This window comes from Electrona antarctica (assembly GCF_951216825.1).
Source record: "Electrona antarctica genome assembly, chromosome: 15".
Classification (NCBI taxonomy): domain Eukaryota; kingdom Metazoa; phylum Chordata; class Actinopteri; order Myctophiformes; family Myctophidae; genus Electrona; species Electrona antarctica.
In genome coordinates, this window is record NC_136796.1 from 2,491,325 (window position 1) to 2,517,468 (window position 26,144).

The 26,144-nt window shown below is 44.7% G+C and overlaps 1 protein-coding gene and 1 long non-coding RNA gene across 4 annotated transcripts in view; one reads left to right on the forward strand and one right to left on the reverse strand.

The window, feature by feature from the left end:
- pex1 (peroxisomal biogenesis factor 1) overlaps positions 1-26,144 on the forward strand; it is a 67,789-nt gene that overhangs the window by 19,334 nt on the left and 22,311 nt on the right. For all 3 annotated transcript variants that reach the window (XM_079523147.1, XM_079523145.1, XM_079523146.1), the window contains exons 11-20: positions 2,530-2,630; positions 6,379-6,511; positions 7,973-8,069; positions 9,683-9,853; positions 10,817-10,971; positions 13,319-13,514; positions 15,192-15,361; positions 21,545-21,679; positions 23,422-23,486; positions 24,865-25,007. In XM_079523147.1, the coding sequence (XP_079379273.1) occupies positions 2,530-2,630; positions 6,379-6,511; positions 7,973-8,069; positions 9,683-9,853; positions 10,817-10,971; positions 13,319-13,514; positions 15,192-15,361; positions 21,545-21,679; positions 23,422-23,486; positions 24,865-25,007 (1,366 nt within the window). The remainder of the gene's footprint in view (positions 1-2,529; positions 2,631-6,378; positions 6,512-7,972; positions 8,070-9,682; positions 9,854-10,816; positions 10,972-13,318; positions 13,515-15,191; positions 15,362-21,544; positions 21,680-23,421; positions 23,487-24,864; positions 25,008-26,144) is intronic.
- Positions 5,035-5,658, reverse strand: LOC306938832. The gene is made up of 3 exons (XR_013791777.1): positions 5,626-5,658; positions 5,272-5,316; positions 5,035-5,169 (listed from the first exon to the last, which is right to left on the reverse strand). It is a non-coding gene; the product is annotated as an uncharacterized lncRNA (long non-coding RNA).

Sequence of the window (26,144 nt, forward strand, 5' to 3'; positions counted from 1 at the left end):
TTTTTTCAAATGAATTAATATCACAGGCAAGTGTCAGAGCTGAAATCGACATGTAAATATGAAATAAATGCTTAAACATGTAGCTAGGTGTTCACAGAAGTGAACCTTTCAAGCCTGTTTTCTCAACTCGCTGTTTTCTGCAAGACATTACTCTATAAGCCATATCTCCAAAACTGGTGGGTCAAACTGAACAACCAATATGTCAATTTGAAGCTATGATTCCCTGAAGCTATGATTCCCTACAGGAAAAAGCGAAAATTCAAAAATATCCAATGGAAGTACCTAACTGTTTGTGTTTTCCCATAAAATCCTACGTCCTACTCGATCATAACTACAGCGTCACACAAAAGCTTCAAAAGTAGAAGGTCCCTATAAGCTCTAAAAGCGGCGTGTTTTGAGCTTGTAGATCTGCTATACTTTTGAGCTTGTAGATCTGCTATACTTTTGAGCTTGTAGATCTGCTATACTTTTGAGCTTGTAGATCGGCTATACTTTTGAGCTTGTAGATCTGCTATACTTTTGAGCTTGTAGATCGGCTATACTTTTGAGCTTGTAGATCTGCTATACTATTGAGCTTGTAGATCTGCTATACTATTGAGCTTGTAGATCTGCTATACTTTTGAGCTTGTAGATCTGCTATACTTTTGAGCTTGTAGATCTGCTATACTTTTGAGCTTGTAGATCTGCTATACTTTTGAATTTGCATCCTGAAAAGTAACAGTTTTGGACCTATGAGGTCTCCACCCGGCGGAACGATATATCATCTTTCTCACAGTTTCTTCAACAAACAGTCCCATTACTTTACGTACCATGGGTCCCATGGGTTCTCAAACACTTTTATATACTAGGGACATCGTTTTAAGGGACCAAGTCTTTTGGCAAACCTCACACTTGATTTATATATTTATTCTGACAGTTTTCTGAAATGCCTATGTTTCTGTATCAATTCAGTGGTGCTCAATATTCCATGTCAAGGACCCCCAAAAAATATATGTAATTGGCCACTGACCCCCATCTGAAAATATGTTCTTCTTAGAAGCAAAGATTTGAGTTAAAACGTTCGCTCTGAAAGAATATATTCAAAGATTTGTGCCGCATTTTCACGATTTTTCAAAAATAGCAGACCTACAAGCTCATAGCGCGGCACTCGGTGCCGCGCTATGAGCTTGTAGGTCTGCTATTTTTCAATAGCTAAAGTATGACATAATGTTTAAAACACCAAAAGGGGTTCCCGCCCAGAATGGGTTAAAAAACATAAGCTGTTTTTGTTCGACTTGAATAGGAATATTTATTAGAAAATGCTTTCACTACGTTGGTGAGATTCATGCTGATTTAGTGTCTTAAATATCAACATAGGTTAAAGATGGAGTGCCACAATTTTTGTATTTTTCCAGTTTTTCATGTGTCTATGAGGTGACAGTACTTCATTAGACACCCTCAAGTCGTTTTTATGTGCAATGGTGTATTAACTTTGTATTTAGGGTTTCTTCCTGGAGGCTGAACCCTTGACAGTGAAACGGGCCAATGAAATAAACAGAAATATAGTGACATCACACTATCAGCCCCTCCCCTAACCCCTCCCCCTTTATCATACAACTACAGCTGTGGGTGCGGCTTCAGTTTAGGTGGATCACCACCCATCACCACCCACCAGGCAAACTTAATGAACTGGTGGGCTTGTCCACATAAAAGCATGATTTTAACAAATACTGTACACTTTTTGGAAAAAGTTCTTCCTCTTTATATTATAATAATACCTGATGATCATGTTTTAGGGTGGAAAAAAATCATGGCACTCCATCTTTAAAAGCTACAGAGAAGTGTTTCTATACAGTATATAGCTTATATCTGTTGCCAGAACCTCAGTGTTACTCATTACTCGTAGTCTGACAACCTCTGGTATTGGTCCCTTTGAATGCAATTGGAAGTTAACCCATTCTGGGCGGGAAGCATTATGTTATGCTTTAGCTGTTGAAAAATAGCAGATCTACAAGCTCACCGAGTGGCGCGCTATGAACTTGTAGGTCTGCTATTTTTGAAAAATCGTGAAAATGTGGCGCAAATCTTTGAATATATATTCTTTCAGAGCGAATGTTTTTAACTCAAATCTTTGCTTCTGGGTGGGGGGTGTCCCTAACCTGACTCCGCCAGATGGGGCAGCAGAGAGTACACTGGGTTCCCCCCTCCTGCTCCCATCTGGGAACTCTCAGGCAGACTTGATGCCCGGCCACAAAACGGCCTGGCCAATCAGCAGCAGCTATCCTGCCTCTAGCTGCTGCTGATTGGCCCCATCTGGCGGAGTCAGGTTAGGGTGTCCCTGGAACAACATATATTCAAATGCATATAATTCTAGGGGTCCTTGACATGGACTAGTTTGAGCACCACTGATTTAGAAACATATGGTTTTTCAAGAAAATTGTCAGGATTTAGAAGACATTTTGTAGAATCGAGCTCAGGTCTAAATGGGTTTAATTTTGTAATTCTGTTCTGACAGATCACAGTTGTTGTGTTATTATTGGTCACATCCAGGTAGACAGACAGCCGGTCAGCACACCAGCACCACCACCAGCAGCAGCGGTGAAATCCCCGGGCGACACGCTACATGATCTGACCTGTGCCAGTACTCTCGGGTATGTCTGGCACTATTTATTGCTTTTATAATCAGCGTTCCCACAGTCATGAAATTCCTGGAAATATTTTGAAATTAGAAAAATATAACTTTTTCCATTTAATTTTCTTTTTTTGCTGCATTGCATACTGTAGGAATAAGAGACTCATTATTGCACTGAATGATGGATTGCCTGGAAATTGGTTTAAATATCCTGGAAAAGTTTTGGAAATTAATTGGTAAAAATGTGTGGGAACCCTGTGTGGTGTTATTTATATTATACATCATTATTATTGGCTCTGTTGTTCAGAGAGCTGGCGTGTCCGGTTTGTTTGTGAAATGCGTCGTATCATATGGAAGCATTTCAAACCACATACTGTATACAGGACTGTATACAGGAATGTGGTTCAAGTCTGAATTGGGCGACTGTGGCTCAAGTGGTAGAGCAGGTCGTCTAATGATCCATGGGTCGGCGGTTTGAATCCCGGCTCCTCCTGTCTACATGTCAAAGTGTCCTTGGGCAAGACACTGAACCCCAAATTGCTCCCGATGTGCTGGTTGGTACCTTGCATGGCTTTTAGAGTTCTCAACGGGCCTGAAAATTAAAGCCCGGCTCTAACTGGGCCCGACTGGGCCAGCCCGAGGCCCGGCTCGGCCCGAACAGTTCTCATCATTTTAGGCCCGAAAACCCGACAAAACCCGAGAGGAAAAAAAAAAAAAAAAAGATTGTTAGTGTGCGCACTGCGCAGGCAGCGCCATGTTGCGACTCGCGAGTGAGAGAGAGAATGGAGTCAACGGACATTATAATAGTTTTCTAAATGGAAACATCACAATCATGTTCAGTTGTTGAAAACATAATGTTAACTTAGTAAGTTCTCTTCTGCGCGAAATAGGTTATAGTAGGCCTACGAAATAGGTATTTAGCACTAGAATGTTAAATCCCCTTTGTAGCTCTCATTCTCTCTCTCTCTCTCTCTCTCTCCCTGACGGCGCTGCCGCTGCTCGTGTAATTTATATTTTATCAGCAGAGCAGAGATCTTTTCTAGTCTACAAAGTTAAACAAAGTTACAAACCCAAAACATGTTCTACTGCAGTCGCAGACCTGCTATGTTCGGTGAGCGACAGACGCCACTGACCATGCATGCACTTGCGCTGTGCAGTAGTAGCAGTAGTACAAAACAAATCATATTCTAGTATGAGAACAAGGCAAGCTCAAGCAGACCTTGTATTTTGAACTGTAGTAGCCTACTGTCTTGCGCTTGTATGTAAACTGCTAATAAAGTATTCAGTCAATCAATCAATGCTTTATCTGTCTGCCTTGAATCCGTGCGTCTGCTCTGCTGCGTGCTGCTGAGCACCGCCGTGCCGCGGCTGTAAGTGTAACACCTTTAGTCATGTAAATTCAGGCTATTATTTTCTTTCTTCTAACAAAGGGAAGGCTATAACACCTATAACAACACTTACCAGTTTACCACCTCATGACCAGGCCAGCCAGACTCCGCAGTAGTCAGTCGTTAATCATATTCATAGTCATACATAGGCTGGCACAGCTACACAATTTCTTTAGTAATAGACTTTTGAATCTTCTTCTTAATTCATTATTATTGACTAATACCTCTCTGCGCACTGTGTGATTTATGGCCCTTTAAAAAAAACGATCTACAAGTTAAAAAAGCGTTAGCTCATGGTGCATTGTGGTCCTGGACTTCAGTGGGTTTGTAGATTGAATGTCTATTTTGTGCGCAACACCAGATTGCAATGAAGTATAAATCAGGCGCCCCTCAGCCTCACTCAGTCTGACAGACTTTATGCTGCGCGAGCAGCGCAACGCGTGCTGTTCTCTCTCTCTCTCCAAAAGTTTTACATCCCAAATTCCCAATCCAGTCACTGTCAGCGGAGCAACACAACACACTGACAGCACTGCTGTTCATTATTAATAAATAAATACACAAAGACAGATTGACAGAACAGAATCATTTTTATTGGGGAAAAAAAAAAAAAAATCCCCTTTAGCAGCGCCAACCCGAGAGCCCGACCCGGCCCTACCAATTAGCATATATTTCAGCCCGGCTCGGCCCGAACCCGTCGGGTCGGGTCGGGTACCCTCGGGTTCGGGCAGAATTTGAGAACTCTAATGGCTTTCCGCCGCAATCGGTGTATGAATGTGTGTGTGAATGGGTGAATGTAATGCACAATCTATGTAAAGCGCCTTGGATAAAGGCGCTATATAAATGCACCATTTACCAATTGTAAAAATGAGTTCCCATGTACAACTACAACCTATCTCAAACCCTCACCCTAAACCTAACCTCCCACGGGGCAGCACACCTAAACCTAACCTTAACCCATGTCTAACCAATGACTAGTCTAAACTAAGTATGCACCCTGTCACACTTTGTCCTAGAGTGAAGGTAAACTCATCAAGTCATTGAAAAGGGCATCCTGAGTAGAGAAGCGGTTGGGACGACAGTTGCCTAGTCGCATCAGTGAAGGGTCAGTCCTGGACTGTGTGTCTCTCCATACCACCGAGACAAAATCTGAGCCACAGTCCAGCGTCATATCTGTGAAGGATCAGACATGAAAGCTTGAAAGTTTCCTTCTTTAGCTTCACAGAGTGAAATGGACAATGTAAACTATATATTTTTTTATTGTAATAGCATTACCTGCATTCACTAAAATGGCAGCTGCTAGAATCAAGACCAGTGCACCTCATAGAGTATATAAAAGGATAGAGACTGAACTGGCGCGAAGCTCCGCCCCCCCAGCTATTCATGTCAGTGGAAGTTGCTCAGTGGCGTTTTGAAGCACCCGGAAGAACCGTCTCAGAACGTCTACTTCCGCATTTGACCACCAAATTGTGGTGGTCAAATGCGGAAGTGCAACCGAGCGCTCAATGTTAAAGCCCAGCTGCACGGGGTTTCCCGGTCATGAATACACGGGTCCGCCTGTAGTCCCTCCTCCTACCACTAGGGCCCAGAGCTTCAACGTTGAATAGCCTCACTGGCCCCTTGGTGCACCTTGCCAAAAGAAAGCCATCATGAACAATGGGCATCACAGTTCATAACATACATTTTAGTGTCACATAATACTATAAATGATCCACATAATATGATTAAAGAGTTCTCTAAACAAACCCTCCCACTGTTGGCATGTTCCCCATACCCCACAGTAGTTGCTCCCTTCAATGAAGTCAACAATCAACTATCAATCAACAAATACACAATAAATAATGTCAAACAAATCTCATTCTCTGCAAATTCAAACCCCGTTTGTTAACTTCAGTCTCAGTGGCAGGGTGAACTGCCACACACCCCGTCGCACATAACTATACATATACATACTTACCCTTCATGGTGCTACGTTATTTTATTTTTTTCTCTCAAATTTTTATCCCACGATTTTGCAACCCATTTTTTTCACCCAGTGTCAATTATCTAGTGTAACCCTGGGTGCTAGTCTCTCTCTCTGCCAACCCGAGGAGAGCAACGGACTGACCTCATGCTTCCTTCTATGCATGAGGAGTCCAAGCCGCTTCTTTACACCCGACAGGGGAGAGTTTCCCCGGCCGGACGTAGCATGTGGAAGAAACGCGTTATTCCAACCAGTTCCTTTCCCCTCAATCAGGCTGGCCAGAGCTATATTATTTCTGTAAACAAATTCAATCCCCCCCCAAATAAATGTAAGCCCCTTTGCATAGGAGTGTCTAAATAGTACATGTTCACAGCTAAATAGTACTGTACATGTCGTCTTCCCCCCCCCCCCCCCCACAGGGGGATAAAGGAGCTGATCACCACCGGGTTCGAGTTCATCTACTACAGCCTCCAGGCCGGTCCGCTGTCCCGAGAGCTGGTGTCCACGGGACGGGGGCTCCGGGGCGGGGCGCTGCTCGTCACCGGAGCCAAGGTAACACACACACACACACACACACACACACACACACACACACACACACACACACACTAGAGCTAGTGTCCACGGGACGGGGGCTCCGGGGCGGGGCGCTGCTCGTCACCGGAGCCAAGGTAACACACACACACACACACACACTAGAGCTAGTGTCCACGGGACGGGGGCTCCGGGGCGGGGCGCTGATCGTCACCGGAGCCAAGGTAACCCCCTCCCCCACTAGAGCTCTTCATGGGTCCAAAAACATAGACCCGAACCCAAAATTGGCCCGTGATATTTTATCCAATTCCGACCCGTTCTGAAAACATTTTCAAATAACAAATCCAAACACACGAGTCAATTTCGTCCGATTTCCGAGACGTTCCGACTTAAAAAAAAAAAAACGGTACGGATCCGTACCGTAATTTGGCCTGTGAAATGGTCAGTGTTAAATCCACAGCTATTCATGTCGGTGCTGCACTGACCCGATACTTACTGGGTCAGTGTTAAATCCACAGCTATTCATGTCGGTGCTGCCCTGACCCGATACTTACTGGGTCAGTGTTAAATCCACAGCTATTCATGTCGGTGCTGCACTGACCCGATACTTACTGGGTCAGTGTTAAATCCACAGCTATTCATGTCGGTGCTGCCCTGACCCGATACTTACTGGGTCAGTGTTAAATCCACAGCTATTCATGTCGGTGCTGCACTGACCCGATACTTACTGGGTCAGTGTTAAATCCACAGCTATTCATGTCGGTGCTGCCCTGACCCGATACTTACTGGGTCAGTGTTAAATCCACAGCTATTCATGTCGGTGCTGCACTGACCCGATACTTACTGGGTCAGTGTTAAATCCACAGCTATTCATGTCGGTGCTGCACTGACCCGATACTTACTGGGTCAGTGTTAAATCCACAGCTATTCATGTCGGTGCTGCACTGACCCGATACTTACTGGGTCAGTGTTAAATCCACAGCTATTCATGTCGGTGCTGCACTGACCCGATACTTACTGGGTCAGTGTTAAATCCACAGCTATTCATGTCGGTGCTGCACTGACCCGATACTTACTGGGTCAGTGTTAAATCCACAGCTATTCATGTCGGTGCTGCACTGACCCGATACTTACTGGGTCAGTGTTAAATCCACAGCTATTCATGTCGGTGCTGCACTGACCCGATACTTACTGGGTCAGTGTTAAAAAGACCCGTACAGGTTTTGGGTCCCTGTCGGTATTTTCGGAATCACACACTGATAGACATTGATTCAACAGATTGTCCTTTAGCTGACATGGTTAGCGCTGGAAGGGAACTGGGGTAACGCACATCGACTGGTGGGTCTAAAGAAGCTTCAGTTTACAAAAGGGTATAGACTGAGCCTGCACATCATAACGGGTACGAGTACCTCTTCATTTGTCCGGTTAGCGCCGGCTAACATACTGTACATGTGTTGTGTGGTGGTCTTCTTCACACAGGGCAGTGGGAAGAGCTCTCTGGCTAAAGCCTTGTGCAGGAGGGCTGGGGAAGAGCTGGACGCACATGTGGACGTGGTGGACTGCAAGAAGCTCAAAGGTAGGAGGATATGTAGGCGCACGCATGCACTAGGGCATTCACTTCTAGTCATTTTTACTAGTTGCCTAGTTTACTAGTCGACTAGTTGTTTAACCACCTATTATGTTTAAAAGAAAAAAAAAATGTTTTACCAACACGGTCGACTAGTAAACTAGTCGACTAGTAAACTAGTCGACTAGTTGCTTAATGCCCTAGCACGCACGCACGCACACACACATGTAAATTTACAGTGCAGTAGTGTGCATGTGTTGAAGATAGTTGAAGATAGATTTTACTGCACAACGGATTGAGAAAAACTAGCCTGGTGGAACCACTCCCCCTGCTGGACAACATTTGCATTCTGCCAGAAGGGAGTGTCTGGGCTCCCTCGGGCAGAGACCAATCAGACCATGCACTCTGAACCAAGCGATATGTGGCTGTATGCGGCCGCTAGAGGCGGGATCAACATGAGACTGATGACATATTGAAGCGCTGCCACAGCGCCAATGTAAACACAACCTATAACAAGACTACAACAAGAAATTATTATGGAGATATCAGATGTTTGTCCCGCTGCTTCCGGGTTCATCGTTTCTGCCTGAGAGAGCCCAGATGCAGGCAGGAGGAGGAGGGAACTGGTGAACTCAATACTGCCGCAATCTGGCAGTCAGGTTGTGAGAAAATAGCAGATCTACAAGCTCACCACGTTGTAACTCCCTCCTTACTGGCCTACCGGCATGTGCACTTAAGCCTCTCCAACTGATCCAAAATGCCGCAGCTCGCCTGGTCTTCAACCAGCCAAAATTCTCACATATCTCCCCCCTGCTCCGCTCCCTCCACTGGCTCCCGGTCGCTGCCCGCACAGAATACAAAACTATGATGCTGGCATTTAAAGCAACCAAAGTTATGGCTCCCACATATCTATAAGTATGATTGAACCCTACAAACCCTCCCGCGATCAGCCAACGCAGGCAAGCTGGAAGTACCCTCACTAAAAATGCCGGGACAACGCTCCACACGTCCCAAACTCTTCTCCCTTCTGGCTCCAAAACTGTGGAATGCACTTCCCGTTGCAGTCAGAACTGCAGCATCACTCCCAATCTTCCGCCATAGTCTGAAAACCCACCTTTTCAGACTCCATCATGGCCCATAGCACTTGACCTAGCCCCCCTTAGATAGCATTTTTGTAGACTTAGATAGCATTTGATACAGACATATAGCATGTTATGTAGACAGCACTATAATTGCATTGTATGTAGTCATAGCACGTCATAGTATAGTACATATGTATAGTGTCATGATGTAGATATTCCACTGTTACGTTCTTAGATTACGCATGTTTCATGATAAATGCTTTTTATATATGTGATGTATTCCCATGCTTTTTTGTTCTTGCCTAATGTAAGTCGCTCTGGATTAAGAGCGTCTGCTAAATGCCTAAATTGTAAATTGTACAAATGTCTAATTCGAAAATTGTTGAACATTTTTAAATATATCAATGACATGCCCAATATAGGTTTGAAAGCGTTTAAACTTCGATCCAATAATTGCCAGAAATTCCCAACTTCCCACAAATTGATTCAAAACAGTTTTCATATGTCATGGGAATCAAATATAAAACAATATATTTCCAGGTAAAAGGGCGGAGACGGTGCGCCGGGCGCTGGAGGAGGTTTTTGAGCAGGCGGTGTGGAGGCAGCCCTCGGTGGTCCTTCTGGACGACCTGGATCACGTGACGGGCTCGCCCACCTCGCCGGAGCACGAGCACGGCCCCGAGGCCGTCCTGCGGAAACACATCGCACAGAGTAAGAAAACCAAAGTTATGTATATAACTAAGGTTCTATGAATACCGGATGACCGCCAAAACACCGCCCTTCTGGCGGTCAGTAGGTATGAAATAGAACAAAGGTTACGTATATAACTAAGGTTCTATGAATACCGGATGACCGCCAGAGGGGCGGTGTTTTCAACACCTGGATATGCATATCCAGGTGTTGAAAACACCGCCCCTCTGGCGGTCAGTAGGTATGAAATAGAACAAAGGTTATGTATATAACTAAGGTTCTATGAATACCGGATGACCGCCAGAGGGGCGGTGTTTTCAACACCTGGATATGCATATCCAGGTGTTGAAAACACCGCCCCTCTGGCGGTCAGTAGGTATGAAATAGAACATCTGTTTTATTGTCGAAATACAAATTATATGTGTACTATTATGTGTCTCTGTCGGCTGGAAACCTCATACGTCCAAAACTGTTACGTTTCACGATTTTAAAATTCATTGTTTTTCCTCTACAAGGAATTGTACATGTTTTTGACTCAAAGTAAAACGAAATTATAATAATAATCAAATGCAGCAGATCTGCAAGGTCAAATCACGTCGCTGCTTGCGGTGCTTCGAGGTTGTAGATCTGCTATTTTTCGGCTTTGGGCTTATGATTAAAAATGGAAAAATGTGTAAGCATTTTAACCCATTTTGGGGCGGGAACCCCTTTTGGTGTTGGCATTATGTTCCGCTTTAGCTATTGAAAAATAGCAGATCTACAAGCTCATAGCGCGCCACCGAGTGGCGCGCTACGAGCTTGTACGTCTGCTATTTTTGAAAAATCAAAGAACGACTGACATAGAAACATAGCTTTTTCAGAAAACTGTCAGGATGTAGAAGACATTTTTAGAATCTGATCTCAGGTCAAATTGGGTTAAGTGTGTGTGTGTGTGTGTGTGTGGTGTGTGCGCGTGCGTGCGTGCGTGCGTGCGCCTCCCTCCAGGTCTCCTAGACATAGTGGATGAGTTGGTGCAGCGATCCAGCCTGGTGTGTCTCCTCCTGACCAGTCAGAGTCAACACTCCCTGCACCCCTCACTGACCCAGGTGCAGGGCACCCACTTCATACAGAGGACCCTCTACATACAGCACCCTGACCAGGTACACACACACACACACACACACACACACACACACACACACACACACACACACACACACACACACACACACGCACACACAAACACCCCTCACTGACCCAGGTGAACCTGCAGGGCACCCACTTCATACAGAGGACCCTCTACATACAGCACCCTGACCAGGTACACACACACACACACGCACGCGCACACACACACACACACACACACACACGTACACACACACACGCACACACACGCACACACACACACCCCTCACTGACCCAGGTGAACCTGCAGGGCACCCACTTCATCCAGAGGACCCTCCCCATACAGCACCCTGACCAGGTACACACACCTCACTGACCCAGGTGCTATATCGTGTGTATATCGTTATCGTGATAAAAAAAAATCTATATCGTGATATGAGATTTTGTCATATCGCCCAGCCCTAATCCATATAGTTGTTGGTCAGACTAATCCACATAGTTGTTGGTCAGACTAATCCATATAGTTGTTGGTCAGACTAATCCATATAGTTGTTGGTCAGACTAATCCATATAGTTGTTGGTCAGACTAATCCATATAGTTGTTGGTCAGACTAATCCATATAGTTGTTGGTCAGACTAATCCATATAGTTGTTGGTCAGACTAATCCATATAGTTGTTGGTCAGACTAATCCATATAGTTGTTGGTCAGACTAATCCATATAGTTGTTGGTCAGACTAATCCATATAGTTGTTGGTCAGACTAATCCATAAAGTCCATTCTATCATAAAACCTAACTAATCCATAAAGTCCATTCTATCATAAAACCTAACTAATCCATATAGTCCATTCTATCATAAAACCTAACTAATCCATATAGTCCATTCTATTATAAAACCTAACTAATCCATATAGTCCATTCTATCATAAAACCTAACTAATCCATATAGTCCATTCTATCATAAAACCTAACTAATCCATATAGTCCATTCTATTATAAAACCTAACTAATCCATATAGTCCATTCTATCATAAAACCTAACTAATCCATATAGTCCATTCTATCATAAAACCTAACTAATCCATATAGTCCATTCTATCATAAAACCTAACTAATCCATATAGTCCATTCTATCATAAAACCTAACTAATCCATATAGCCAATTCTATCATAAAACCTAACTAATCCATATAGTCCATTCTATTATAAAACCTAACTAATCCATATAGTCCATTCTATCATAAAACCTAACTAATCCATATAGTCCATTCTATCATAAAACCTAACTAATCCATATAGTCCATTCTATCATAAAACCTAACTAATCCATATAGTCCATTCTATCATAAAACCTAACTAATCCATATAGTCCATTCTATCATAAAACCTAACTAATCCATATAGTCCATTCTATCATAAAACCTAACTAATCCATATAGTCCATTCTATCATAAAACCTAACTAATCCATATAGTCCATTCTATCATAAAACCTAACTAATCCATATAGTCCATTCTATCATAAAACCGAACTAATTTGTACGTGTAAATCAGTACCTACAGTATATCGTCCCTGTCGGGTGGAAACCTCACGTCCAAAACTGTTGCTTTAACACAATCAGTGCCGGAAGTCCTTCAAAATAGGAGCTCTGGGGTGCCGGAAAGATATGGCCGTTTTGACTCTGAAACCCATGACCCGGAAACAATCCGCTCAAAAAAGTTTGCTTTACATAGCTAGCTTACATTCCTATAGTTTTAATTGATACGATATATGATCCAAAAAGCGTTCATATTTTGCGGGAGAGACGGATGAGGAGCAGATATTAAGCGCCAGTATATCGATCCGTTCAACACCACGGAGAGCGCCCTGGATTAGGAGAGACGAGTCATTCTTTCTGCTGCGCTAACAGCTAAGTCAACGGTAAGCTAACACGAGCCGAGAGTGTAGCATACGGTAGCCGAAATGAAAAAAATCAGAATATTATTATCTCGCCCCGTATCATTGAGGATGCGCTAGGACGTCTGAGGACGTCGTATGTACGCGTCGATTGGGACCCCTAGGACGTGTGGCGACGTCCTACGGACGGAAACGGTTAAAGGATTCAAAAGCAACAAAAGTAGCAGATCTACAAGCCCAAAACGTGTCACTTCGCGCTTCGACTTTTGATGCTTCTGTGTGACGCTGTAGTGTGATCAAGAAGGGCTGTTATTCTTCTGTGTGACGCCGTAGTGTGATCAAGAAGGGCTGTTATTCTGTGTGATGCCGTAGTGTGTTCAAGAAGGGCTGTTATTCGCGAAAAAACTAAAAATGTAAATTGGGAGACGAGAGGTTTCTGCCCGACAACAGCGACAACAGTATATACTGTACATCTTCCCTCAGACGCAGAGAGCAGAGATCCTGCGCTGCCTGGTGCTGGGGAGGACCGGCCTATCAGAGGAGACCTTACACACTCTGGACCTGGGGACGGTCGCCAAGGAGACGGAGGGTTACGCGCCCCGCGACCTGGCGCTGCTGCTGGAGAGGAGCGTGCACGCCAGTGTGGTACGCACCGCACACGCCGGACACACTGGAGACGGTAACGAACCACTGTGCTACTGCAAGGGTTCCCCCCCCCCCCCCCACAAAATGATCATATGTGACCAGATTCGACTGAGAGCCTGCCATCGTGCAACCTCCAGCTTTTCACCAGAGGACAAAAACTGAATTTAAACATGTAGCTAGGTGTAATGTTAAAGACCACAGAAGTGAACCTTTCAATCCTGTTTCTCTGCAAGACATTACGCTATAAGCCCTATCTCCAAAACTGGTGGGTCAAACTGAACAACCAATATGTCAATTGGAAGCTATGATTCCCTGCTTTCACGTGACATGTGGCAGTCCAATGGCAGTCCCTCAGTCAAATTTGGCCACATATTTGAACTGGGGCAGCCGAACTACAAGCTCCAACGCTCGGCTATTTTCACAATGTTTGCCTCTTTCTTACTAGCATGTTAGAACTTGGCCTAATGAAGGCTGGATGAAGGCTGTATAGCCGAAACCTTTGTCCTGACGTAGAGAAATAAACCTGTTGAAAATGTATTCTTGGTGTGTGTGCGACCTCTTCACCTGGACTTAGACTAACAAATATCTTTTTCCAGTCATGATATTTTATTTTGATATAACCTACAGCAGGGTTGGGCAACTTTGACGATGGAGAGGGCCACTATAGTTCCACACTCACTCCAGAGGGCCACTATAGTTCCACACTCACTCCAGAGGGCCACTATAGTTCCACACTCACTCCAGAGGGCCACTATAGTTCCACACTCACTCCAGAGGGCCACTATAGTTCCACACTCACTCCAGAGGGCCACTATAGTTCCACACTCACTCCAGAGGGCCACGTTGCATACAGGTCGGAGCAAAAATAGCCGATCTGCAAGCTCATAACGCGTCGCAGTAGATCAGCTATTTTTGCTATATTTTAATTGAAATCCTGAATATTATTTTCAATTTTTGAATTGTAATGCTGAAAGAGTAACATAACAACTTTATGAACTAAATTCTAATACATTGGACATAAAAACAACAACATTTGAATACTACTAATTTAGACAGAAGTAATTAAAGCGGGTCATGTTTGAAATTGTAACAGCTGAAATCAATAATATATCAGTATTGCGATATTAACCTGAGGGCCCACATTAGGTGAAGGTGGGGGCCCATGTATGACCTACGGCAGGGGTGGGCAACTGGCGGCCCGGGGGCCACATGCGGCCCCCACCTTCACCTAATGTGGGCCCTCAGGTTAATATCAGAATACTGATATAGTGTTGATTTCAGCTAGTCATTTTAATACTAGTCATGAAGTAATTAAAGCGGGTTTGGAATTGTAATGACTAGTATTAAAATGTTATTGTTGTTTTGTGTCCAATGTTCATAGAGTTAACATAACTATAACTAAATGCATTTGAAATTCAATAAAAAGGTTACTTTTCAGGATTCCAATTCAAAAATAGCAAAAAAAATTATTCAGGTTTTCAATTCAAATATAGCAAAAATAGCTTATCTACAAGCTCAAAACGCGTCGCACTGCGACGCGTTTTGAGCTTGTAGAGCTATTTTTACTACGACAGTAATATGCACTGTGGCCCCTCTGGAATGAGTGTGGAAATACATTGGCCCTCTCTCCATCGTCAACGTTGCCCAACCCCTGACCTACGGTATGATTACAGAATCGACCAACACGCTGTGTGTCGTGTCCGTCCCTCAGGTGTGTGTGTGTCCCAGGAGGACTTCCATCGGGCTCTGCAGGGCTTCACCCCTCCGTCGCTGCTGGCCATGGACCTCCACACCCCTCCCGGCGGGGTGGGGCTCGACAGCGTGGGGGGCCTGAAGGACGTGCGACGACAGTTAATGGACGCCATCTTGCTCCCTGCCAAGGTCAGCTTCACTGACTACGGTCAAACCACGTGGGATCGAGAGTGTAGAGTGTGCTTTACCATTTACAATTTAGGCATTTAGCAGACGCTCTTATCCAGAGCGACTCAAGCACGGTAAATGCATGTGTAGATGAAATGCAGAGACGGTAAACTAGGTACCACCAGAGCCATAGAGTAAGACAGAGTTACGACAACTCTGTTCACTTCATGGGGCTTCAGTCCAATGGCGGCTCGTCTACATAGACTACTATTGGCGAAGAGCATAGCGAAGAGTGACACTGGACTCAGGGCAGGCAAGTGCCATACCGCCGGTGGCCACGAGATGGGGTCGTAGCCAGTGCCAGCTGCATTTGGAAAAAGGTCACGAGATCGCTAGTTGATGTAAACACAGCATGAACCGGATGTGAAAGTCGGCCATCTTACTGAGGTCCAAAGGGGCCGTAGTAAGATGCGGATCCGTGTTATTATCATAACTAAGTCAATCTGAGGTGTAATCAAGCGCCGAATATCGCATTTTTTGCATATTATGAGCCATAATGCTCGAGCACGCACCGCGTGCTCGAGTTGGCCGTTTTTACTTGAAAATCGGTCGGAGATAGCTAAAAATGTTGCAACATGCTAGCGTGGTGCTATTCAAGTGGGGATTAATGCGCATTAAACAATATCTGTCTTTACGTCTCTGGCACCGCGGACAAAGTAGGGGCGAGCTCGTCTTAACGTCCCTGGCACTTAAACTGTTTTAATGATCTTAAATCCCTTTATTTTAGATCGTTTTTTTAGTAATAGTACAACATAAACATTGCAGAGACTTTAGTTGTCACTGTACAATACTTAAAAACAGTTGTCAATTGTTGCACACATGCCTAAAATGGCTGATATTTGCGCCACCCTCGTTGAAAACAATGAATGTATTTAATTTCAAACTCCAGCTTGTCCCAGTTCAGGCTGCATGAACAGCGCTCGAGCACTCAGTTTTCTGCCCCCTCAATGTCGTAACTCTGTCTTACTCTATGGCTCTGGGTACCATGTGGTGTTCCAGGTCTAAAGGGGTTGGACGATATGAGCATTTTAAATACTAAGATATCAAAATATATCTTATGTAAAGGGGAAAATTACTCTTTTTCTTTTCTTTGACCATCTCATTTTCATTTCAGTAAAAATACTCATGAGAACACTCTGCCCCTCTTATCCAGGTTTTATATTTCTGCACAAAAACTGTCCCGAGGGCAGATTTTGGGAACTCTTGGTATTTTTAGGCCCGGAAAAGATATATCTCGTTGTCTTTTTAAAGATATATCCCGTTGTCTTTTTAAAGATATATCCCGTTGTCTTTTTAAAGATATATCCCGTTGTCTTTTTAAAGATATATCCCGTTGTCTTTTTAAAGATATATCCCGTTGTCTTTTTAAAGATATATCCCGTTGTCTTTTTAAAGATATATCCCGTTGTCTTTTTAAAGATATATCCCGTTGTCTTTTTAAAGATATATCCCGTTGTCTTTTTAAAGATATATCCCGTTGTCTTTTTAAAGATATATCCCGTTGTCTTTTTAAAGATATATCCCGTTGTCTTTTTAAAGATATATCCCGTTGTCTTTTTAAAGATATATCCCGTTGTCTTTTTAAAGATATATCCCGTTGTCTTTTTAAAGATATATCCCGTTGTCTTTTTAAAGATATATCCCGTTGTCTTTTTAAAGATATATCCCGTTGTCTTTTTAAAGATATATCCCGTTGTCTTTTTAAAGATATATCCCGTTGTCTTTTTAAAGATATATCCCGTTGTCTTTTTAAAGATATATCCCGTTGTCTTTTTAAAGCTATATCCCGTTGTCTTTTTAAAGATATATCCCGTTGTCTTTTTAAAGATATATCCCGTTGTCTTTTTAAAGATATATCCCGTTGTCTTTTTAAAGATATATCCCGTTGTCTTTTTAAAGATATATCCCGTTGTCTTTTTAAAGATATATCCCGTTGTCTTTTTAAAGATATATCCCGTTGTCTTTTTAAAGATATATCCCGTTGTCTTTTTAAAGATATATCCCGTTGTCTTTTTAAAGATATATCCCGTTGTCTTTTTAAAGATATATCCCGTTGTCTTTTTAAAGATATATCCCGTTGTCTTTTTAAAGATATATCCCGTTGTCTTTTTAAAGATATATCCCGTTGTCTTTTTAAAGATATATCCCGTTGTCTTTTTAAAGATATATCCCGTTGTCTTTTTAAAGATATATCCCGTTGTCTTTTTAAAGATATATCCCGTTGTCTTTTTAAAGATATATCCCGTTGTCTTTTTAAAGATATATCCCGTTGTCTTTTTAAAGATATATCCCGTTGTCTTTTTAAAGATATATCCCGTTGTCTTTTTAAAGATATATCCCGTTGTCTTTTTAAAGATATATCCCGTTGTCTTTTTAAAGATATATCCCGTTGTCTTTTTAAAGATATATCCCGTTGTCTTTTTAAAGATATATCCCGTTGTCTTTTTAAAGATATATCCCGTTGTCTTTTTAAAGATATATCCCGTTGTCTTTTTAAAGATATATCTCGTTGTCTTTTTAAAGATATATCTCGTTGTCTTTTTAAAGATATATCCCGTTGTCTTTTTAAAGATATATCCCGTTGTCTTTTTAAAGATATATCCCGTTGTCTTTTTTCAATTGTGTGAAACTTTAGAAAGTTAATTTCTCTGCTTCCTATGAGTTACACAATAAGTAGATTAGTTGGACAATTTCTCTACACTTTTCATTGTAACAATGAAAAGTGTCTGTCTGTCTGTCTGTCTGTCGGTCTGTCTGTCGGTCTGTTCTATCTATATCACTGTTTCCAAAACACTGGGTCGGGAGGGAGACCCATTTGTGGACTTTTATGGGTCGCGACTCGCGAGTAATTCGCCCGTTTTTGAGTGGTGTAAACCACTCCTACAACTGGCTTTGTTAGTCTGTGCTCAAAAATGAGCATGGTTGCTATGTTCACCCAGTTCACCCGGGTGTGATTTCATTACGTCAGACATGATTTCATTACGTCAGACAGGCTATATAAGACCTTACACCACTCAGTTCACACGGGTGTGATTTGTTTCTTCTTGCTTCATTTCTTCCAAAACAATGTTGTAATTCTTTCTTAACCCATTTTGGGCGAGAACCCCTTTTGGTGTTAGCATTATGTTATGCTTTAGCTATTGAAAAATAGCAGATCTACAAGCTCATAGCGCGGCACCGAGTGGCACGCTACGAGCTTGTACGACTGACTTGTACGACTGACATAGAAACAACATCCTGACGGAAAACTGTCAGGATGTAGAAGACATTTTTAGAATCTGATCTCAGGTCAAAATGGGTTAAAGGCATTTCCAGAAAAGTTCACAATGGCAATATTAGTCAAAAACTAATACTTTTTAAAACAACTTTTTAGAAGTAATGAAAATGTCAGATCAGAAGTTTGGTTACTGGGAAGAACCACTGATCTACTGTACATGAAACACCAGACGAGGCTGAAATGTGTCTCCTGTACGCTGCAGTACCCCGTCCTGTTCTCCAATGTGTCTCCTGTACGTTGCAGTACCCCGTCCTGTTCTCCAATGTGTCTCCTGTACGTTGCAGTACCCCGTCCTGTTCTCCAATGTGTCTCCTGTACGTTGCAGTACCCCGTCCTGTTCTCCAATGTGTCTCCTGTACGTTGCAGTACCCCGTCCTGTTCTCCAATGTGTCTCCTGTACGTTGCAGTACCCCGTCCTGTTCTCCAATGTGTCTCCTGTACGTTGCAGTACCCCGTCCTGTTCTCCAATGTGTCTCCTGTACGCTGCAGTACCCCGTCCTGTTCTCCAATGTGTCTCCTGTACGTTGCAGTACCCCGTCCTGTTCTCCAATGTGTCTCCTGTACGTTGCAGTACCCCGTCCTGTTCTCCAATGTGTCTCCTGTACGTTGCAGTACCCCGTCCTGTTCTCCAATGTGTCTCCTGTACGTTGCAGTACCCCGTCCTGTTCTCCAATGTGTCTCCTGTACGTTGCAGTACCCCGTCCTGTTCTCCAATGTGTCTCCTGTACGTTGCAGTACCCCGTCCTGTTCTCCAATGTGTCTCCTGTACGTTGCAGTACCCCGTCCTGTTCTCCAATGTGTCTCCTGTACGCTGCAGTACCCCGTCCTGTTCTCCAATGTGTCTCCCGTACGCTGCAGTACCCCGTCCTGTTCTCCAATGTGTCTCCTGTACGCTGCAGTACCCCGTCCTGTTCTCCAATGTGTCTCCTGTACGCTGCAGTACCCCGTCCTGTTCTCCAATGTGTCTCCTGTACGTTGCAGTACCCCGTCCTGTTCTCCAATGTGTCTCCTGTACGCTGCAGTACCCCGTCCTGTTCTCCAATGTGTCTCCTGTACGTTGCAGTACCCCGTCCTGTTCTCCAATGTGTCTCCTGTACGTTGCAGTACCCCGTCCTGTTCTCCAATGTGTCTCCTGTACGCTGCAGTACCCCGTCCTGTTCTCCAATGTGTCTCCTGTATGTTGCAGTACCCCGTCCTGTTCTCCAATGTGTCTCCTGTACGTTGCAGTACCCCGTCCTGTTCTCCAATGTGTCTCCTGTACGCTGCAGTACCCCGTCCTGTTCTCCAATGTGTCTCCTGTACGTTGCAGTACCCCGTCCTGTTCTCCAATGTGTCTCCTGTACGTTGCAGTACCCCGTCCTGTTCTCCAATGTGTCTCCCGTACGCTGCAGTACCCCGTCCTGTTCTCCAATGTGTCTCCCGTACGCTGCAGTACCCCGTCCTGTTCTCCAATGTGTCTCCTGTACGTTGCAGTACCCCGTCCTGTTCTCCAATGTGTCTCCCGTACGCTGCAGTACCCCGTCCTGTTCTCCAATGTGTCTCCCGTACGCTGCAGTACCCCGTCCTGTTCTCCAATGTGTCTCCTGTATGTTGCAGTACCCCGTCCTGTTCTCCAATGTGTCTCCTGTACGTTGCAGTACCCCGTCCTGTTCTCCAATGTGTCTCCTGTACGTTGCAGTACCCCGTCCTGTTCTCCAATGTGTCTCCTGTACGTTGCAGTACCCCGTCCTGTTCTCCAATGTGTCTCCAGTACGTTGCAGTACCCCGTCCTGTTCTCCAATGTGTCTCCTGTACGCTGCAGTACCCCGTCCTGTTCTCCAATGTGTCTCCCGTACGCTGCAGTACCCCGTCCTGTTCTCCAATGTGTCTCCTGTACGTTGCAGTACCCCGTCCTGTTCTCCAATGTGTCTCCTGTACGTTGCAGTACCCCGTCCTGTTCTCCAATGTGTCTCCCGTACGCTGCAGTACCCCGTCCTGTTCTCCAATGTGTCTCCCGTACGCTGCAGTACCCCGTCCTGTTCTCCAATGTGTCTCCTGTACGTTGCAGTACCCCGTCCTGTTCTCCAATGTGTCTCCCGTACGCTGCAGTACCCCGTCCTGTTCTCCAATGTGTCTCCTGTACGTTGCAGTACCCCGTCCTGTTCTCCAATGTGTCTCCTGTACGTTGCAGTACCCCGTCCTGTTCTCCAATGTGTCTCCTGTACGTTGCAGTACCCCGTCCTGTTCTCCAATGTGTCTCCTGTACGTTGCAGTACCCCGTCCTGTTCTCCAATGTGTCTCCTGTACGCTGCAGTACCCCGTCCTGTTCTCCAATGTGTCTCCTGTACGTTGCAGTACCCCGTCCTGTTCTCCAATGTGTCTCCTGTACGTTGCAGTACCCCGTCCTGTTCTCCAATGTGTCTCCTGTACGTTGCAGTACCCCGTCCTGTTCTCCAATGTGTCTCCTGTACGTTGCCGTACCCCGTCCTGTTCTCCAATGTGTCTCCTGTACGTTGCAGTACCCCGTCCTGTTCTCCAATGTGTCTCCTGTACGTTGCAGTACCCCGTCCTGTTCTCCAATGTGTCTCCTGTACGTTGCCGTACCCCGTCCTGTTCTCCAATGTGTCTCCTGTACGCTGCAGTACCCCGTCCTGTTCTCCAATGTGTCTCCTGTACGTTGCAGTACCCCGTCCTGTTCTCCAATGTGTCTCCTGTACGTTGCAGTACCCCGTCCTGTTCTCCAATGTGTCTCCTGTACGTTGCCGTACCCCGTCCTGTTCTCCAATGTGTCTCCTGTACGCTGCAGTACCCCGTCCTGTTCTCCAATGTGTCTCCTGTACGTTGCAGTACCCCGTCCTGTTCTCCAATGTGTCTCCTGTACGTTGCAGTACCCCGTCCTGTTCTCCAAGCTGCCGATCCGGCACTGCTCCGGACTGCTGCTGTACGGAGCGCCTGGCACGGGCAAGACCATGCTGGCAGGGGCCGTGGCCAAGGACAGTGGCATGAACTTTATCTCTATCAAGGTATATTTATATTATAATAGTACTTCAAACCCAAGGACAGTGGCATGAACCTTATCTCTATCAAGGTATATTTATATTATAATACTTCAAACCCAAGGACAGGGGCATGAACTTTATCTCTATCAAGGTATATTTATATTATAATACTTCAAACCCAAGGACAGGGGCATGAACTTTATCTCTATCAAGGTATATTTATATTATAATACTTCAAACCCAAGGACAGTGGCATGAACTTTATCTCTATCAAGGTATATTTATATTATAATAGTACTTCAAACCCAAGGACAGTGGCATGAACTTTATCTCTATCAAGGTATATTTATATTATAATAGTACTTCAAACCCAAGGACAGTGGCATGAACTTTATCTCTATCAAGGTATATTTATATTATAATACTTCAAACCCAAGGACAGTGGCATGAACTTTATCTCTATCAAGGTATATTTATATTATAATACTTCAAACCCAAGGACAGTGGCATGAACTTTATCTCTATCAAGGTATATTTATATTATAATACTTCAAACCCAAGGACAGTGGCATGAACTTTATCTCTATCAAGGTATATTTATATTATAATAGTACTTCAAACCCAAGGACAGTGGCATGAACTTTATCTCTATCAAGGTATATTTATATTATAATACTTCAAACCCAAGGACAGTGGCATGAACTTTATCTCTATCAAGGTATATTTATATTATAATACTTCAAACCCAAGGACAGGGGCATGAACTTTATCTCTATCAAGGTATATTTATATTATAATACTTCAAACCCAAGGACAGGGGCATGAACTTTATCTCTATCAAGGTATATTTATATTATAATACTTCAAACCCAAGGACAGTGGCATGAACTTTATCTCTATCAAGGTATATTTATATTATAATACTTCAAACCCAAGGACAGTGGCATGAACTTTATCTCTATCAAGGTATATTTATATTATAATACTTCAAACCCAAGGACAGTGGCATGAACTTTATCTCTATCAAGGTATATTTATATTATAATAGTACTTCAAACCCAAGGACAGTGGCATGAACTTTATCTCTATCAAGGTATATTTATATTATAATAGTACTTCAAACCCAAGGACAGTGGCATGAACTTTATCTCTATCAAGGTATATTTATATTATAATACTTCAAACCCAAGGACAGTGGCATGAACTTTATCTCTATCAAGGTATATTTATATTATAATACATCAAACCCAAGGACAGTGGCATGAACTTGATCTCTATCAAGGTATATTTATATTATAATACTTCAAACCCAAGGACAGTGGCATGAACTTGATCTCTATCAAGGTATATTTATATTATAATACTTCAAACCCAAGGACAGTGGCATGAACTTGATCTCTATCAAGGTATATTTATATTATAATAGTACTTCAAACCCAAGGACAGTGGCATGAACTTTATCTCTATCAAGGTATATTTATATTATAATAGTACTTCAAACCCAAGGACTGTGGCATGAACTTTATCTCTATCAAGGTATATTTATATTATAATACTTCAAACCCAAGGACAGTGGCAGGAACTTGATCTCTTCATAACTTCTGGTCGATGCATTGATTTCATCTAATTTTGTTAGATAAACCTGTGAGACACGAGGTTTAGTTTTTATGCTCCATAAATAAAAACGAATTGATGTATGGAGGGTACTCATTTTATCTGTCCACCCCCCTCCCCTCTCCTCTCCTCTCCTCTCCTCTCCTCTCCAGGGACCGGAGCTTCTCAGTAAGTACATCGGAGCCAGTGAACAGGCAGTCCGGGACGTCTTTCAGAGGTCAGTTCTCTGCTCCGCTCAGAATTAAGCTATTCTAGCTACAACAGGGCTTTATTTTAGTGCCTGTAACTGTACACTGGCATTGACCATTGGAACAAATTACTGACACATTTAATAAAATAATAATAAAAGGTTAAAAAATTGCGGAAGTAGCTGATCTACAATCTCACAACTTGTCACAAAGTGACGTGGTGTAAGCTTATAGATCTGCAATTTCTCATATCTTTGGAAAATGTTTTAAATTGTGTGCGAACATCTTCCAACATGGAAACGAGTATGACCATTCTGCAAATATAATTGTGATTATCTCAAATAATTGCAATTATCATGTATTAATAAATGAATGCCACAGACGAAAAACAGTCCACACTATTTATCCATAATGTATAAATGATAGATAAGGGGTCAGGACAACATGGCCTTTTCGTGGAGGGAAGGGGTCAGAATGACATTTGGACTTAGACTGTTTTTCGTCTGTGGTACTTCTATTGTTGGAGGCCTCAGTGACGACGCTGCCCCCTGTGCTCTGTCATGTCTCGTCCCCCCAGGGCCCAGGCAGCCAGGCCCTGGGGGGCCTCAGTGACGAGGCTGCCCCCTGTGCTCTGTCATGTCTCGTCCCCCCAGGGCCCAGGCAGCCAGGCCCTGGGGTGACGACGCTGCCCCCTGTGCTCTGTCATGTCTCGTCCCCCCAGGGCCCAGGCAGCCAGGCCCTGGGGGGCCTCAGTGACGACGCTGCCCCCTGTGCTCTGTCATGTCTCGTCCCCCGATGGCCCAGGCAGCCAGGCCCTGGGGGGACTCAGTGACGACGCTGCCCCCTGTGCTCTGTCATGTCTCGTCCCCCCAGGGCCCAGGCAGCCAGGCCCTGGGGGGACTCAGTGACGACGCTGCCCCCTGTGCTCTGTCATGTCTCGTCCCCCCAGGGCCCAGGCAGCCAGGCCCTGGGGGGACTCAGTGACGACGCTGCCCCCTGTGCTCTGTCATGTCTCGTCCCCCGATGGCCCAGGCAGCCAGGCCCTGGGGGGACTCAGTGACGACGCTGCCCCCTGTGCTCTGTCATGTCTCGTCCCCCCCAGGGCCCAGGCAGCCAGGCCCTGGGGGGCCTCAGTGACGACGCTGCCCCCTGTGCTCTGTCATGTCTCGTCCCCCCCAGGGCCCAGGCAGCCAGGCCCTGCGGGGCCTCAGTGACGACGCTGCCCCCTGTGCTCTGTCATGTATCGTCCCCCGAGGGCCCAGGCAGCCAGGCCCTGCGGGGCCTCAGTGACGACGCTGCCCCCTGTGCTCTGTCATGTCTCGTCCCCCCAGGGCCCAGGCAGCCAGGCCCTGGGGGGCCTCAGTGACGACGCTGCCCCCTGTGCTCTGTCATGTCTCGTCCCCCCAGAGCCCAGGCAGCCAGGCCCTGCATCCTGTTCTTTGACGAGTTTGACTCGCTGGCCCCCCGGAGGGGTCACGACAGCACGGGGGTGACGGACCGCGTGGTCAACCAGCTGCTCACACAGCTGGACGGCGTGGAGGGCCTGCAAGGTATACTGTAACTGTACACTTCACGGCCTGCAAGGTACTGTACTCTTCACACTGCACCATGTACTGTTTACCACGGCCTGAAAGGTACTGTACACTTCACACTGCACCATGTACTGTTTACCACGGCCTGCAAGGTACTGTACACTTCACACTGCAACATGTACTGTTTACCACAGCCTGCAAGGTACTGTACACTTCACACTGCACCATGTACTGTTTACCACAGCCTGCAAGGTACTGTACACTTCACACTGCAACATGTACTGTTTACCACAGCCTGCAAGGTACTGTACACTTCACACTGCAACATGTACTGTTTACCACAGCCTGCAAGGTACTGTACACTTCACACTGCAACATGTACTGTTTACCACAGCCTGCAAGGTACTGTACACTTCACACTGCAACATGTACTGTTTACCACAGCCTGCAAGGTACTGTACACTAGTGCTGCCGGAATTGTCCAAAAATTACATTTGGATATTCGTTTTAAAAACCCACGTGGATTCGACCAATTCGACCCATTCGGATTCCGATTCGGAGCCATTCGGAGCCATTCGGGGCCATTCGGATTTTTTAATAATTATATTTACACCAATACAACCTGAGACATAACATTTAAGATCGCATTGCTGGCGCAACTCTCTCTCCGCGCATTGGCGCTGCTGAAAACCGAGTTGGAACACAACGCATGCATTCTCCCTTCTCCCATAAAACTTCACGGCACGGAGGCAGTATTAATTCACAGAACAGAACACGGCATTGCTGCTGCTGCTGCCGGACCGGCGCCGCAGTTCATCCTTACGCATTTTATTTATCTTTGTATAATTTCCTGAAGGATAAAGTCGCTTCATGATTGAAGATTGATGAGTGATAGATCTGTGTGTTGTTGTCTAAAAATATACTCTCCCGTCCGTCCGAAACAACACAACACAACACAGCACAGCAAAATAAGTTTTGGTGTAGGCCAGGCCTGTCTCTGATTCTGATCACTAGGTACGCTGTTGACGGAAGATTTCACCCTTCTGAGCAGCGTACACTCACTGCGCAAATAACGTAAAAGGCCCCGCCCGCCCTGTGCTCACCGTTATTTGCGCACCGTCCGTACGCAAATAACGTAGTGCGCTCTTTGCCGAC